This window comes from Echiichthys vipera (assembly GCF_963691815.1).
Source record: "Echiichthys vipera genome assembly, chromosome: 13".
NCBI lineage: Eukaryota > Metazoa > Chordata > Actinopteri > Perciformes > Trachinidae > Echiichthys > Echiichthys vipera.
Genome location: NC_139838.1, coordinates 17430494 through 17444529, shown reverse-complemented (window position 1 = coordinate 17444529; position 14036 = coordinate 17430494). Strand labels below are relative to the sequence as shown.

The 14036-nt window shown below is 43.4% G+C and overlaps 1 protein-coding gene across 1 annotated transcript in view; it reads left to right on the top strand.

Moving 5' to 3' along the window:
• The window catches only part of pag1 (phosphoprotein membrane anchor with glycosphingolipid microdomains 1), a 53618-nt gene that overhangs the window by 24879 nt on the left and 14703 nt on the right, over nt 1–14036 (top strand). The window contains exons 2-4 of the mRNA XM_083925138.1: nt 10625–10660; nt 11951–12182; nt 13416–13473. Coding sequence (XP_083781264.1) covers nt 11995–12182; nt 13416–13473 — 246 coding nt within the window. The 5' untranslated portion in view covers nt 10625–10660; nt 11951–11994. The remainder of the gene's footprint in view (nt 1–10624; nt 10661–11950; nt 12183–13415; nt 13474–14036) is intronic.

Sequence of the window (14036 nt, the reverse complement as noted above, 5' to 3'; positions counted from 1 at the left end):
AATATGGAATAAGCTTTGGCTTGTGAAATGAGAAATCAAATGGAATTGTGAAAAAAGGCGGAGGCAGAGCCGTATCTGCCTCCTGCAATCCTCCACAGTTGCTCAGGCATGAACTGATTTAACCAGAAATCCGAAGATTGCTGTCTGAAGGTTGCCATGTATGTTCGGCTGCAACCCCCCAAACTGCCACGGCAACCGTGCACCCCACCCCCAGCTGCTCTTTCTGATTGTAGATATGCCTGCACTTTGAGACCCTGCAGGCTTCCATATTTTACCATATCTTTATGGGGTAGCAGACGTGTTGAATATGCCATAGTCTGGAGAGGGGGCCGAGGCTCCGGGAGGACAGAGGGAGAGGTGAGAGAAGAGGTTGAGGGCATAAGGATGAAGAGAGAGAGGTGGAGGGAGAACAGATCGACAGATTAGACAGACAAAGAAAGGAAGGACAAGAGCGGAGAGACAAATTGTAGGAAAGAGAAAGAAGACAGAACATAGGTACAATGTACTATGAAATATTTTAGGTAAGGGCAACTGTTGAATAGGTATCAACAGGAGTCAGATGCTCATCCCTGTTTTTTTTTTACAGGTGTTGGTTAACAGTAATCTGCAGAAAAGAATGAAAATAAAATATTGGTACACTGCTATGTTGCCCTTATGTCATTATTCATGGGGGTTTCAAACATCCTCCTTAGGTAGAAACCGAATTAAAGAATCAAAACCTTTTTTTTTTGTTCTTTTGAAAATGATATGGTGCTGTGCGCTAAACTGTAGGCTGTATCCACCATTGTATATTGTTATTGTTGTAAGCATCACATAGAATAAGTAGGCCTTTATGCATGAAGCCGAAAAGCAGAATATTACAACCAAGAAAAGGTGTGAATAAACCTGATGTAGAAAATGCCAGCTCTTTAATTATCCACATCGATGTTCTCCTGGTAGGAAAACTGCAGGGGGTTCAGTGCCTTCCTGGTGTGGGACCGGATGTCAGGTCCACTGGTCTGTGGTCATGTAAGACCCCTTCTTGGGTACCAGGACCATGACGTTTTCCACAGTATTTGGGACCTTTTTTCAGTCTCAGGTAGAAGATGTCTTGCAGGACCACACAGTTGCGCAGTCCATGCCTTAATGACCTCTCCACACACAGTTTTGTTGCAGTCTGGCTCCCATCTTTGTCCTCTAGATATCATTTCCCTTCTTAATTTTGCTCTTAAGCTCTCTCTGAATAAGCTTGAGCTCCTCCGGGGCTTATTGTTTGGGAAACGGGTTACAGTCTTGGCTGAAACAACATTGTCCGCACAGAAGTTGATGCATCCTTTGATGCGGTGTGTGAGCCCCTCAATGTCCTCACCATAATGCTCTGTTAGCGCTTTCCAGTTTGTAGCGTCAGTGTCTTTAAAGCATCCAGCAACTGTCCCAGTGGTCGCAGGTTGCCGTCAGACAAGGGGCTGATATAGTTGCAAGGGGTGATTGTGTTGTGTTGGGATCAGAACTGCCAAGGGGATTCAAATTCAAATTCAAAAAACTTTATTTGTCTCCGGGTTGCTCCCTCCAAACTATCTTAGAAAAGGGAATACTGTACCATGTCACAGTCTACACACAGAAAACTTTTAAGGAAGAGATATCATGGGATATTGTATGATGAGGTGCTGTGGAATACGGCAGAACTGGGAAGAGAGTGAAAGAGCTGGTGGTTTATGTGAGGGGAGGACAAGGCAGAGGTACAACCCCAGAGCCAGATAGGGAGGAAGAGGAGTGTGTGTGTGGTGTGTGATATTAAGCAACCCCAGCCAGTAGAAGTATGCCTGAAAAACATCTCACACTGAAAGGTCAGGAGCTGCATCAGCACACCTCAACCTCCTTCCTCTCCTTCACTATTTCATTCCTAACTCTAGTTCCCTTCCTTAACCTGTCCTCAAACACGCAAACATACACATTATGCCAAGTTCCCACTACAACACTTTCAGAGTGTCTGCGTGGCACCAGCGAGCTGCTCGGCTTGCCTCTTTGAAAAAGTTCTCACATTGTGCTCTAGCTCTGACCAGTGAGCGTCGAGGCAACCCCGATTTGGGTTTGGGAGCTCGTAGTCGTGTAGTAGCATTGGGTTTATAAGCAAACCAGCCTGGTGTTCCCTCTCAAGCACAGCCACAATGTGTTATAGTCCTACGTTACAAAGGACACAAAGGGTCTGACCCCCTGCCACTCGCCCCGTCTGCATCGTCCAATAAACCCACCCCTGCTGTGGTCAGAGCCTTGTAAAGACGGATCACATTTCCATTTCAGTTGCTCATCTGCTCACACGCATACACACTCTACTTATTCCACCTTGTTGCCCTGTGCCTTTTGTCCAAAAGGCCGGTGTCATTGAAGGAGATAAATGAAGTTCTGCGAAGCAATTTCAAGAGCAGCGACGATGGTGTGCAGCCTCAACAGCTCAGGGGTGTGTCTGCAAGAAAGAATTATATTTGTGTTCGGTGTGTGTTAAGAACGAGATCATACATTTCCAGGCATCTGTTGCATCCCATTAACAGCCTTTGAAATGAATTACCTCAAACAAAACATCCTTCATCCCGTTCCATCCACACTGATAATCCCTTTATGTTGGCAGCTTTTCAGCAAATAAAGGCCAATGCCACAGAATAATGATGTGGTTCTATCTTCTCCTCATTCAGTCTAATGCTAATTAATCTTCATCTCAAGGTGACAGTGATAGAGGAATTTTATGCATGTGACCGTTCTGCGCTGAATAAATATGTGTGGTGTGCCAGTTTGTATGAGTGCACTGAAAATGATTAATTTCTTTTGAAAAAAGAAAGGTCTGTTTTTGAGAGCAGGAGTCAAACTGACACTAAAAAAAAAAAGGAGCACACAGACACTTTGCAGCTCTGCCCATGCTCTCAGTCCTTAAATCCCCAGAGTTCAACAGTCCATCCATCCCCTCCAGACCCCCCCAGTAGTGTTTGCAGAGAAGGTCACTTACAATGTGAGTGACAATTCCTGAAATCATTACAACAATCCATCTTTTTTTTCATGCTCCGCGCTTCCATTTACATATTTGGATGACACGCCTGGTTGGTTTGTTTAATCACAGGAAATTGCTGTGCTGCACAATTACTGAAGTCTGTTCTGTTTTAGCGTTTTATATTAGCAGAGCGGCAACACTGTCACAGAGCTAATCAATTTAAGACTATAAAAAAAATGCATTTTTCCGCTGGAGTGAGGGGAATAAAGGTGCTTTGTCAGGATGTGGAGAATAAAAAAAACGTCTTGAATGTGAATTCAGCTCAGTTCCTTACTTTAACATTTAACGGATGTTTGCTTACTAAGCAGCAGTTTTTTGTTTGTCATATTCTGAGGGCAGTCATGGTTTTGGAGTTGCAGACAGTCATGTTTTTTTACACATGGGTGAAGCACCAACAACACTGTCGACTTCCCCTTTTTCGAAGAGCGGAGGGAGTGTGCAAAATAGAGTTGAAATTGAAAGATCTATCATGTGAGGAAGATACGACTAAGAGAGCCTGAGAAAGCTGTTTTTATGAGGGCGAAAAAAGGGAGGGAAGGAGGAAAGTGGAAGTGAAATTGAAAAGCTTTAAGTGTTTGAGGGTGAGAGAGTGAGTATTCTTTCTGTGGAGTGTGTCAGCTCCTCACACAGTCACACACTGCCGAGCTCAGTTGAACGAACGCTCAAGTCCAAATGATTTAAATGCAGAGCAACAGCCTCGGGCTTTGGCAAAAAGACATTAATACGATAGATAAAGTAGAAGAAAAAGGGGAAACAGGGTTATTTATATCTCAAACATAAGCTTTTTTGTTCTAAAGTGACGTTACCATCCTCTTCTTGTCACATAAAGACCCTGAAATGTGAAGCTTAAAGGTCCCATACTGTAAAAAGTGAGATTTTGATGTCTTTTTTTTTATAATAAAGCAGGTCAAGGGGCTATATAAATACTTTGAAAGTAAGAAATTGCCTTTAAACAAGTCGTCTGGACTTCCATATGGTTGTGATGTCACAACTATGTTTAGAAAGTGCTGTTAACGTCATTCCCCAGCTGCAATGACGGCGCAGATGCAGAAGATGCAGAAACACTGACCAATCCGAGCAGACTGGCCTTTTTCAGAAGGGGTCTTAAAGAGACAGGCGCGAAAATGTAGCTTTTCAGACAAAGGGGGGGAAACAGGTATATTGAGACGGACAATATGAGAATAATAATGTTTATAAGCCTTCGCTCCAGAGACAGCCGTGGCCCTAGGCATTATGTTTTCGTGTTGTCGGCCCATCTGTCTCATTCTTGTGAACGTGATATCTCAGGAACCCCTGAAGGAAACGTTTTACAATGTGGCACAGATGTCCACTGGGACTCAAGGATGAACTGATAAGATTTTGGAGGTCAAAGGTCAAGGTCACTTTGACCTCACAAAATGCATTTTTGACTCATGAATTCCTACGCTAATTATGACAATATCTCACAAAAAATGTTAGAATAAAGTCATGATGTGATGACCTTTTATATTTCAAAGGTCAAAGGTCAACTTCACTGTGACGCCATAATGTTCAGCTTTTCTGGCCATTTCATTCAGTGACATCACTCAGCAACAGAAGGGACATTTTGTCAGATACTGACCCTTTTGGTGACTCTAACTTTACCAACTGGAACGTGACTGGTTGGCAGAGGCCGTACAGTACAGTACAACGGCAAGGCAGCAATTCTGGTTTGAACAATACAGTGTATAAACACGTTCTAGTTGAAACCCTAAATACAAGTATAAACCTGCAAAAGATCATAACATGGGATGTTTAAGATTGTAAAACCAGTAGCCAGAAAAGCAGATGCCAGAGGGGATCCAGCCCCTGTTGAGTTAGAGCTTTGTGTATCCCAAACGAGTACAGTAGTTTCTGGTTCAGTATGTTTCTGTGCACAAAAACATCTGCAGGCAACCGAAGATTCCACGGTCATCAGTGTCCTCAAAATCCGGGAGAGGAAGACAGGAAATGGTTCTTTCCCATGGGGCCGTGTGACATTAACTACAGGCACATTTTACGGGCACATGCACATATACACACACACATAGGCATGTTTACACAATCCCTGCATATGCAGAGAGAGAGCCTCTGTAGACTGTAGTGGGTCTGCTAGGTCAGGACAGGAGGGAAAAGGGAGCTTTGTCATTTTTATGGTGAAGACATAAGACACATGTTGCTGTTTCTGTGGCTGTCCAGCTGGGAGAGATTCAGGAGAAGAGGGGGCTTTTGCAAACGTATTTTCCCCTGTTCACCACAAGACCACCCTACCGACCTGTAAAATTATCATAAAGGAGGTGCGATATGCGTATAAAGGGAAAACAAAATGAGACAACAAACGTGTGCAAATGGTGAAGAATGAAAGATAAGATGTTTGGCTGCATGGCTCTTGTATCTCTTTGGCTCTCTTTCAATCATAAAAAAAAACTCCAGGGAGGGAAACGTTTATCTGCTTGGAGGAAAATGCTTCATATTTCATTATTATATGTCCCCAGTGGGAGATCGATATAAACGCTGCTGCTAGGAGATATAGCTACGGTATTTTTGCAAGAAAGAGGAGCGCAGCCCTGTGTGTGGATGAAGATGTAACACACAAATTTGTAATATGAGAGAGGGAGATTGGGGTGGGGGGGTGGGGGGAGCAATCGAGGAGCCTTGTTGAATTATGCAGTTTCAATTTCCCCATTTAGGGAGGATAGATCAATTTCTCATGCTGAAACCATTAACCCTTTAGCACGGGCAGTGTTGCCGTGGCAACGTGAATTAAGTCCCTTAATCATAGGCACCTGTTTTCACGCTCGCACAAGCTCACAGACACACACGTACACAGGCACACATGCGGGCAGTGATTAGTAAATGAAATATACAGTGTCAGCTTCACACACTCCTCATTCATGAACTGACACTTGTCGCTTTCTTTATTTGTAATGATGCATTTAATTCAACAGACATGGCCGTGTCCCAGTATGTGTTTGTGTGCACGTATGCACTTTAATTGCATTGTCTCTGTCAGGGCAGGGTCACTGTTACACTGCAGCCTGTTGGGAGCTGTATTTCATCAACCCTCCCTGGGGATGGTGTGTGTCAGTGTGTGTCACTATGACTATGTGGGCCTGTGTTTGCCTTCCGCTTTTCCTCCTGTGTTTCCTTTCGCCTCTTCTTTCTCGCTCTTTATTTTTCATCTCCTCTTTCAGCATTGTCCTGTCATCTTCCTCCAGTTTCTTTTGGTTGCGTTTCAGTTTCTGCACATCTTGATGACCCCCCCCCCCCCCCCCACACACACACTCTCTTTATCTTCTGTTCTCTCCTCCCTCTTGGCAGTAGTCCCCTATCCTTCTTTTCCCCTCCCCCTATTTCTCCCGCCCACCCCCACCATCCAAATGTCCCTGCGGTCAGGACACAAGATGGTCAGCGGTGTGTGTGGTGCATCTGTGTTCATGGTTTTTCTGTTTTTATAATGGAGCAATGGAAAACCCCCAAAAGCCCTCTGAAATGAAAATGTTTGCATTTTATTTATGTTGAGGGACTTGATGTTAATAGTTCATTTTCTGTTTAAATGGGGTATTTTTATGCTAAATTTGGCACACAGTACACAGACCCTGCTGGGTTCTGTGTTGCTTTGTGCAGTGTTAGTAGAGCCATTTGCATACCACTTAATGTGCATTATGTGTATGCATATATTCACATTTTTTGCTGCCCAGAAAGATCACAGAACATTAGACAAAGTAGTGCTTTTGCATACATTGCTTTTATAACAATAACTCCTGGATCCTTCTCCAAACGCGGTGCACAAAAATTACCTCTCTGCTAACGAGGCAAATATTCTCATCATTTCGGAATAAACTCCATACTTTCTTGTCTCCTGAAGTATTTTTTTTTTATCATTTTAGAAATGTTACTTCATGCAGTGCTCCACGCTAGCACGACGGCTTCAAGAAAGTTTCTCCCCTAAATAACTGGATTATTTATTATTGTGGAAATGCCTCTGGCTCTCCTCTGAGAAGCTTCCTGGGGCTCATTTCTCAGCAGCCATCCAGCTGTAAAACCTTCCCCCTTCTGTGTGCACCCAGAGGACCCTGCTGAGGGAGGTGTCACACAGCCACACACGCATCCGCAGAATGTGAAGCACTGTTCTGCCCGTGGATTTGAATTCTCTCTTCCTTCCCTGTGTCTTTAGCTGCCGTCCAACAGCTTGTCCAACAGATGAAGTGGCGCGCACACACAAACACACACGCACGCACACACACACACACACACACACACACACACACACACACACACACACACACACACACACACACACACACACACACACACACACACACACACACACACACACACACACACACACACACACACACACAGCTCTGCCTCGTACGCTTCACTGCGATGTCAGGTATAGTTTCTGCCTGTAGAGCTGCAGGGCTCCGTCTGGATTGCTTGGCTCTAGTTTCTTTCATGGAAGGTTATGCCTTGGTGGAGCTTGTGGTTACTATCTGTGTGTGTGTGTGTGTGTATGTGTGTGTGTATGTGTTTGTGTACGTACATCTGGATAAGAGTAGAATTTGGATTTCTGCCTTTAATTTCCAAAACACATTCCTTTTTCAAATGGCTTTTCCAGTTAGTTATTTTCTATGGCGTGAAACAGAAGACAGCCACACCGCTTGTCTCCCTTCCAAAGCTCCTGTTTTCTTTCATCAAAGCCTGAAAGAGCCGGGAGAAAAAGAGTGACAGCATAAGAGAGTTCAGTTGTAGTTATTGGCTCAGTGTCTTGTATCACATGGATGTGTGAGCAGTTTTCCACAGTGAAAAAAAAGCTACTCAGAGCTTTAATGTGTGGTGTTTATCAAGTATTTAGGGAGTAAGTGTGTCCTCAGAGGGGGAGAACGGATGGTTTACTCCACACATATTTTCTACTCAGGAAAGTATGTCAGCAATGTCATCCAGAGCTGGATCTGTTCTTGTACTTAACAGGTACTCTTCATACCATTTCAGGGAAGATAGGAGTCATTTTAATGTAGCATAGGAGAGTGGACAGAATTTTTGGTCATGTCAAAATCAGGTATTATTGGTTACACCTACACATATGCGAAGAGCTGCTCGCTTTTCAGATTTTAATGTCAGGGTAAATTTAACTCCTACTCAATAACATTGGCATCACTTTGTTTTGAAAAGTGGTAGGAACACTTATTTTCACATTTAAAAAAACATTTGGTTACAACAACTAATGTAAGCCTGCCCTATATGATTATATCATATTTCCCCATGTTACCGTCGTGTCTCCCCTTAACATTGCTGAAACAATCATCCAGCGTTATAATCCATACTATGTTTAAGCTAACTTTAATGTCTCTTCTGTCCATCTGTCTCACTGCCATTATGTAATTCCCATGATCATGTGACCAGGGGAACGTGAGTAACGCGACTCACATCATCCCTCCGCAATAAATTGTCAATTGTCACCATTGTCACGTGCTATTCTTCAGAAAATGTTTAACAAATTCTGTTCTATTCTATTCTATTATATTATATTATATTATATTATATTATATTATATTATATATAAAAAGTGGTGGGTAGTGGGGACAAAACTTGCCTTTTCAGATAGGTGTGGGGACATGTCCCAGGCATCCTCAGAGTCCTCAACATCCCCAGCGTCCCCAGCGTAAATGACACCTATGCTCATTGCTCAACAATCAGTCAGCATACTTGTTGTTACATACTTTTGTGAATAAGCAGTAGTTTGTATCTTTTTGGACGCGCTGAACTATAATTACTACGTCACTTTCAGAGAGCCTCGTTGTCAGTTGGAGACATGTAACCATGGTAATCCCTGCTAACCTCAGGTCCGGCATCACCAGATGATGCTTAAATTACTGGAAAGGTGAGCATTTGGTCAGTAATGGCCAATTTAATACGTAGAAATGTAAATTCAAGTTTCCATGGTCACTGTCCATTTTTCTGCTATGAATGTGGTCGTCACTGCTACATTGCATTGTGGGACAATTATGATGGCGTAGTAGCCAGAGTTGCATACAGTAACACCACAAGCCATTCAAAGCCTTCAATCACATCTTGTGGTCTTCCTCAGCTGATTGTGTTTAGTTGTCATGATGAAAATTGTCTATCCGACGCTAGTCTCATCAAAAGTCTAAGCGTTTATTGTTATATGAACAGTTAAGAACAAGTTGACAATAAAATGCTTTCTTTGCCAAGGAAACCTGAAGTATAAAGACATGAAACAAGATAATAAATGAAGAAATATATACAATATTCAGCATACGGAGTAATAGAAAGTAAATGCAAAGTTACATCATATGCAGACAGTGTTGCAGTGTGGAGTGTCCATACCAGAACAGAGACAGGTTTACGTTCACCCCCTCTTGTATGCCCACCTGTTGTCACGCGGCCATCGTTTCCATACTTAGGTCACATGATATGTCATCTCCATGGCTGACACTATAGCAACAAGTTGGACCGTGTGTTGAGATTTCCTTTTCAAGAAGATTGACGTTTAGCGCTTGACCTTGAACTTTTACTTCTTCATCTTCATCATCATCATCATCATCATCATCATCATCTTCATCATCATCACTGTCCAGTACAACAAAGGCTGAACTAAAAACTATAATATATATATAATAACATACCTAAACACACACACAACACCTCACTATTAGTTACATTCAAAACATTTCAGTGGCTTCTGTTTTCTCTCTACCACCATAAATAGCGCTGATGGAAAGAAGAGAATGTTGCCATGGAGACACTGCTGCTGTGGCAGCCAGTAATTATTGTAGTTTAAGTGCCAGCAGGGACACACACGAGCTGGCACTCTGTGGCAGAGAGTGACACCTGGACACGAGCCTCTCAGACGAGACTAGATAAGGACTTTATCAGGCGGTAGTCATGTTAAGGGTTTGAAGGCATTTTGTCCACACGTGGACGATCAAGGTCAATATTTTTTGAATGGTTCTGAATGTACAAACCTGGTCTAACAGTGAAGACTGACACTAAGGTTATGGACTGAAACTAAACTGAGCTGGGGAGTGTACAAGGGTCTGTGTGTATGATGTCAATATCATGTGTTATATGATGAAATTTAGAGATGATGTCACCTGGTTATTATCCTCTCAGTTACATGGGCAGACTGGTCAATAAAACGGTCATTATGTGTGTCTATGAGAGAGTACCAAAGACACTGAACATGCGTGTGTGTGTGTGTGTGTGTGTGTGCGCGCGTGGGTGTGCGTGTGCGTATCAGCCTGTTGTCCAATATGTATTTGATATGGGTATTAAAAAACACAAACATACTCAAGTCCCTCGCTGCTCTCCCACACACTCACACACTTGCCCATCTACACACACACACACACACACACACACACACACACACACACACACACACACACATACACACACACACACACACACACACACACACACACACACACACACACACACACACACACACACACACACACACACACACACACACACACACACACACACACACACACACATATCAACACCACCCTCCAAGGATAATATTCAGCTTCCACCAAGCAGTAAATCCCCCCTTTCTCATTTTTATCTGCTCTCTTCCAGGCGAGGCCAACCTGACTAATCATCCCAGGTGTCAAGGTAAGGTTGTGTTCTCCTCTCACCAGCCGCTCAGACTGATAGCAACATGAGCCGCTGTGTTTTTTTTCCATTCAGGGAAAAAAAACAATCCGGCATTTCAACAAAAACAGGAATTCCTCAGTGTCGTTTTGAACATGAAGTTAAAATTGGCTCCTGCAGCTCAGTCTGATTTTGCCACAAAACTTCCTCGCTGCTAGAAGCCGACGCTTCCTCCAACTCCCATCCTCCCCGGTCGCATTAGCATAGGCAAGCAGAGAGACACAATGGAGTTTTTCACCAGCCGCACTAAATGCACATCTTCTGTATCTCTCTACACACACACACACACACACACACACACACACACACACACACACACACACACACACACACACACACACACACACACACACACACACACACGCACACACGCACACACACACACACACACTGCTCCAGACAGAAAAGAAGAGAAGAGGAAAGACAGATTTTTTTATTTTTGGCCTCGCAAAAGAGGGCAGATGCTCACTTTCTTTCTCTGTCAATCATCCTGCATGTCACCTTCTCTCTTTGATCGTCCTTTCACTCCTGCTCCCCTCCCTCTCGATCACACACTGCAGTACCAGATGTACTCTCTCACACACACACACACACACACACACACACACACACACACACACACACACACACACACACACACACACGCACACGCACACATAGTGAAACATCTACTCCACATTTATTTGTTTGGAGTTTTTCAAGACTCAGAGTAACACACACAGGCTTATCCCTGCCACCTTTACCGCCACTGCCGCCTCCCCTCGCTAGCGGTCCCATAAATCACCCATGATAACATCAGGGGGTTCCGTCAGCTCAGCGAGACCCAACTTCGGATGTAAGACGGAGACGTGACGAGGTTGCTTATGCTGTGCGCAGAGCTCAGACACCAGTTGTGGAGGCTCTGGTGTGAGGGCCACTGCAGCAGACTGAGGCAGATCACCACCTGCACTGCAGTCTGACTCTGCTCTGTGCTGCCACCTGCTGGCCATGTCCGGTCATAGCATACAGTTGAGCTGCTGGTAACAAGTAGATTTTAGCACAGGTTTTTAGATGTTTTTCATGTTTCATAATAGAATCTGCTGTGAATAACGCAGTCCATCAATCCAGTTTAACATATTGTATCTTTCAGTACTCATCCTCAACAGGATCCTTCCACTACATGTTTAGTAGGTAATATAATGTAGTTTTTCCACCAGATTGATTTGCTCAAAGTTGCTTCTGTCTCCCTCTGTTTTTCCTGTGTTCACCCAGGCGGTACCTGTTCGATGTCCCCATCTTCCACAGTGTGATGCGTCATGGCTCCGGTGCTGAGTGGAGTGTGGTGGGGGCCGGAGGCGGGTGTCGTTGGGTCAGGGGCGGTGGCTGCCACAGGGGTGGCCTCGTGGCTCGGCAGCGGGCAACTGGTCCTGGTCATCACCCTCAGCACCCTCGCCGCCCTGCTGCTGGTCTCTGTGCTGCTGCTGCTGTGCGCTAGCTGCCAGGGGTGAGCATCATCATCACACACACACACACACACACACACACACACACACACACACACACACACACACACACACACACACACACACACACACACGCATGTGGGAGTCAAAAAACATAAATTCTGGTGATCCAAAGTGTTTTTTCTCCCATGTTTATGACTTAAGAACATGTTAGAAGTGTTTTTCTTGGTCACTGTTTTTTGTTTCATCTGTGAAAACAGGTGGTTTTTTTTTGTTAAGACTACTACCCCATGTTTTGAATAGTACTGAAAGCATTCATGTTTTCTTCCAGGTGAGTTTTACACAAGGTACATATTAATAGCAAGTTATGTATCATTACTGTCTCAAAATTATTTTTAATCAGTGCTAGAACTTTGGATAGTGGTGCTCTTCAGCCTGTTCAAACCTGAAGAAAAATAAATAAATCACTTGCCAAAACCTTTGTTTCCACCTGTCTGAACGGTACTGACCTGACTCAAATTGTCGGGAAGGCTGACGTGTTTTACCTGCAGTCATATATCTAAACATAGTCTTGCCGGCTGTGCATTGTAGCGTTGTAGATAGCACAAATACCTGAGAGGGTATTTTCAGCTACAGTAAGTATGGGTGCAGCAACAACAAGGAACGGTTCCTTTAAGTAACAGTAAATAAATGTCCTTAGGGATAATGTGGCTTTATTACAGCAATAATGCAAAAGAGTATGTGTGCTGCCAAAAGGGGCTAGCGTGTAGAAATTGTAGTATTGTAATTGTTTATATACACTCTATATATATATATATATATATATATATATATATATATATATACGCTTCCAAGAGCAAAAAAGAGTTCTGAGGGCCCGTTCAGCTCATAGAAAACCAAAGCCTGGAGAGATCTCTGTGATATTCAACATCATAAACAAATTTCATTTTGTTCCGAAAGCCAATAGCTTAGATTGAATAAATAACCTTGTATACCTGGGTGGATTTGAACCCTTAAACCTTGAAACCAGCATTTTAACCTCATAATTATTGTTTTGTTTAAGCCAAGAGCCAAAAACAGTGAATAACACTCAGGCCTGCACCTGATCTGAGCAAAGAAACAACTCAATTTTCCTTTAGATTCACACAAGATTCTAACTATAATGCTGACACCCCAAACAACAATATCAGGGCTGCCTGGTGCTCAGTGTAAGCATCCACCTTTTACCCCTCATCTTCTAACCCTCTCATCTCTCCACACCTCTCTCTTTGTAGGCAGAAGAAGGCAGTCAATGGACATGCAGCAGGAGATCATGAGAACCTCATGAACGGAGTGAGTTGGACTTAGCACTTAGGTCAATAGTACGTACTTGAAATGCAGCTGTCAAAGAAATAGTTTGACATTTTGATTAATATGATTATTCACATTCTTGCCGAGCTGCATACGAAGCTAAAGTCGGCAGAAGGTTAGCATAGCTTAGCATAAAGACTGGAGACAAGGGGAAACGGGTAGCTTGGCTCTCTCTGGAGGTAACAAAATCCACCTGCCAAAGCCTGTAAGGTACATAAGTAAGTCCTTACATTAGTTAAGACATTATCTCTTGTTTGCTTAATACAGGTGTGAAAACAATACTTTGTAGTTTTATCAGGGGTTATGGGTTTGACTATTTATTGGCCTGGAGTCCCGGGCACCCAGCAAAGACTCCTGGAAAGGTCCCAAAATGTCAAACTATTCCTTTAAAAGGAAATCAAAGGTACATTATGAAGTCCACATTGAAGCATCTTACAGGGCAGCTGTGATGAAAAAATCTCCATGAGAGTTAGTTTCTAAATCTGAGATGAGCTTTCAATTTTAGTTTTTGATGTATTTTTGTGTGTGTGGGTGTGTGTGTGTTA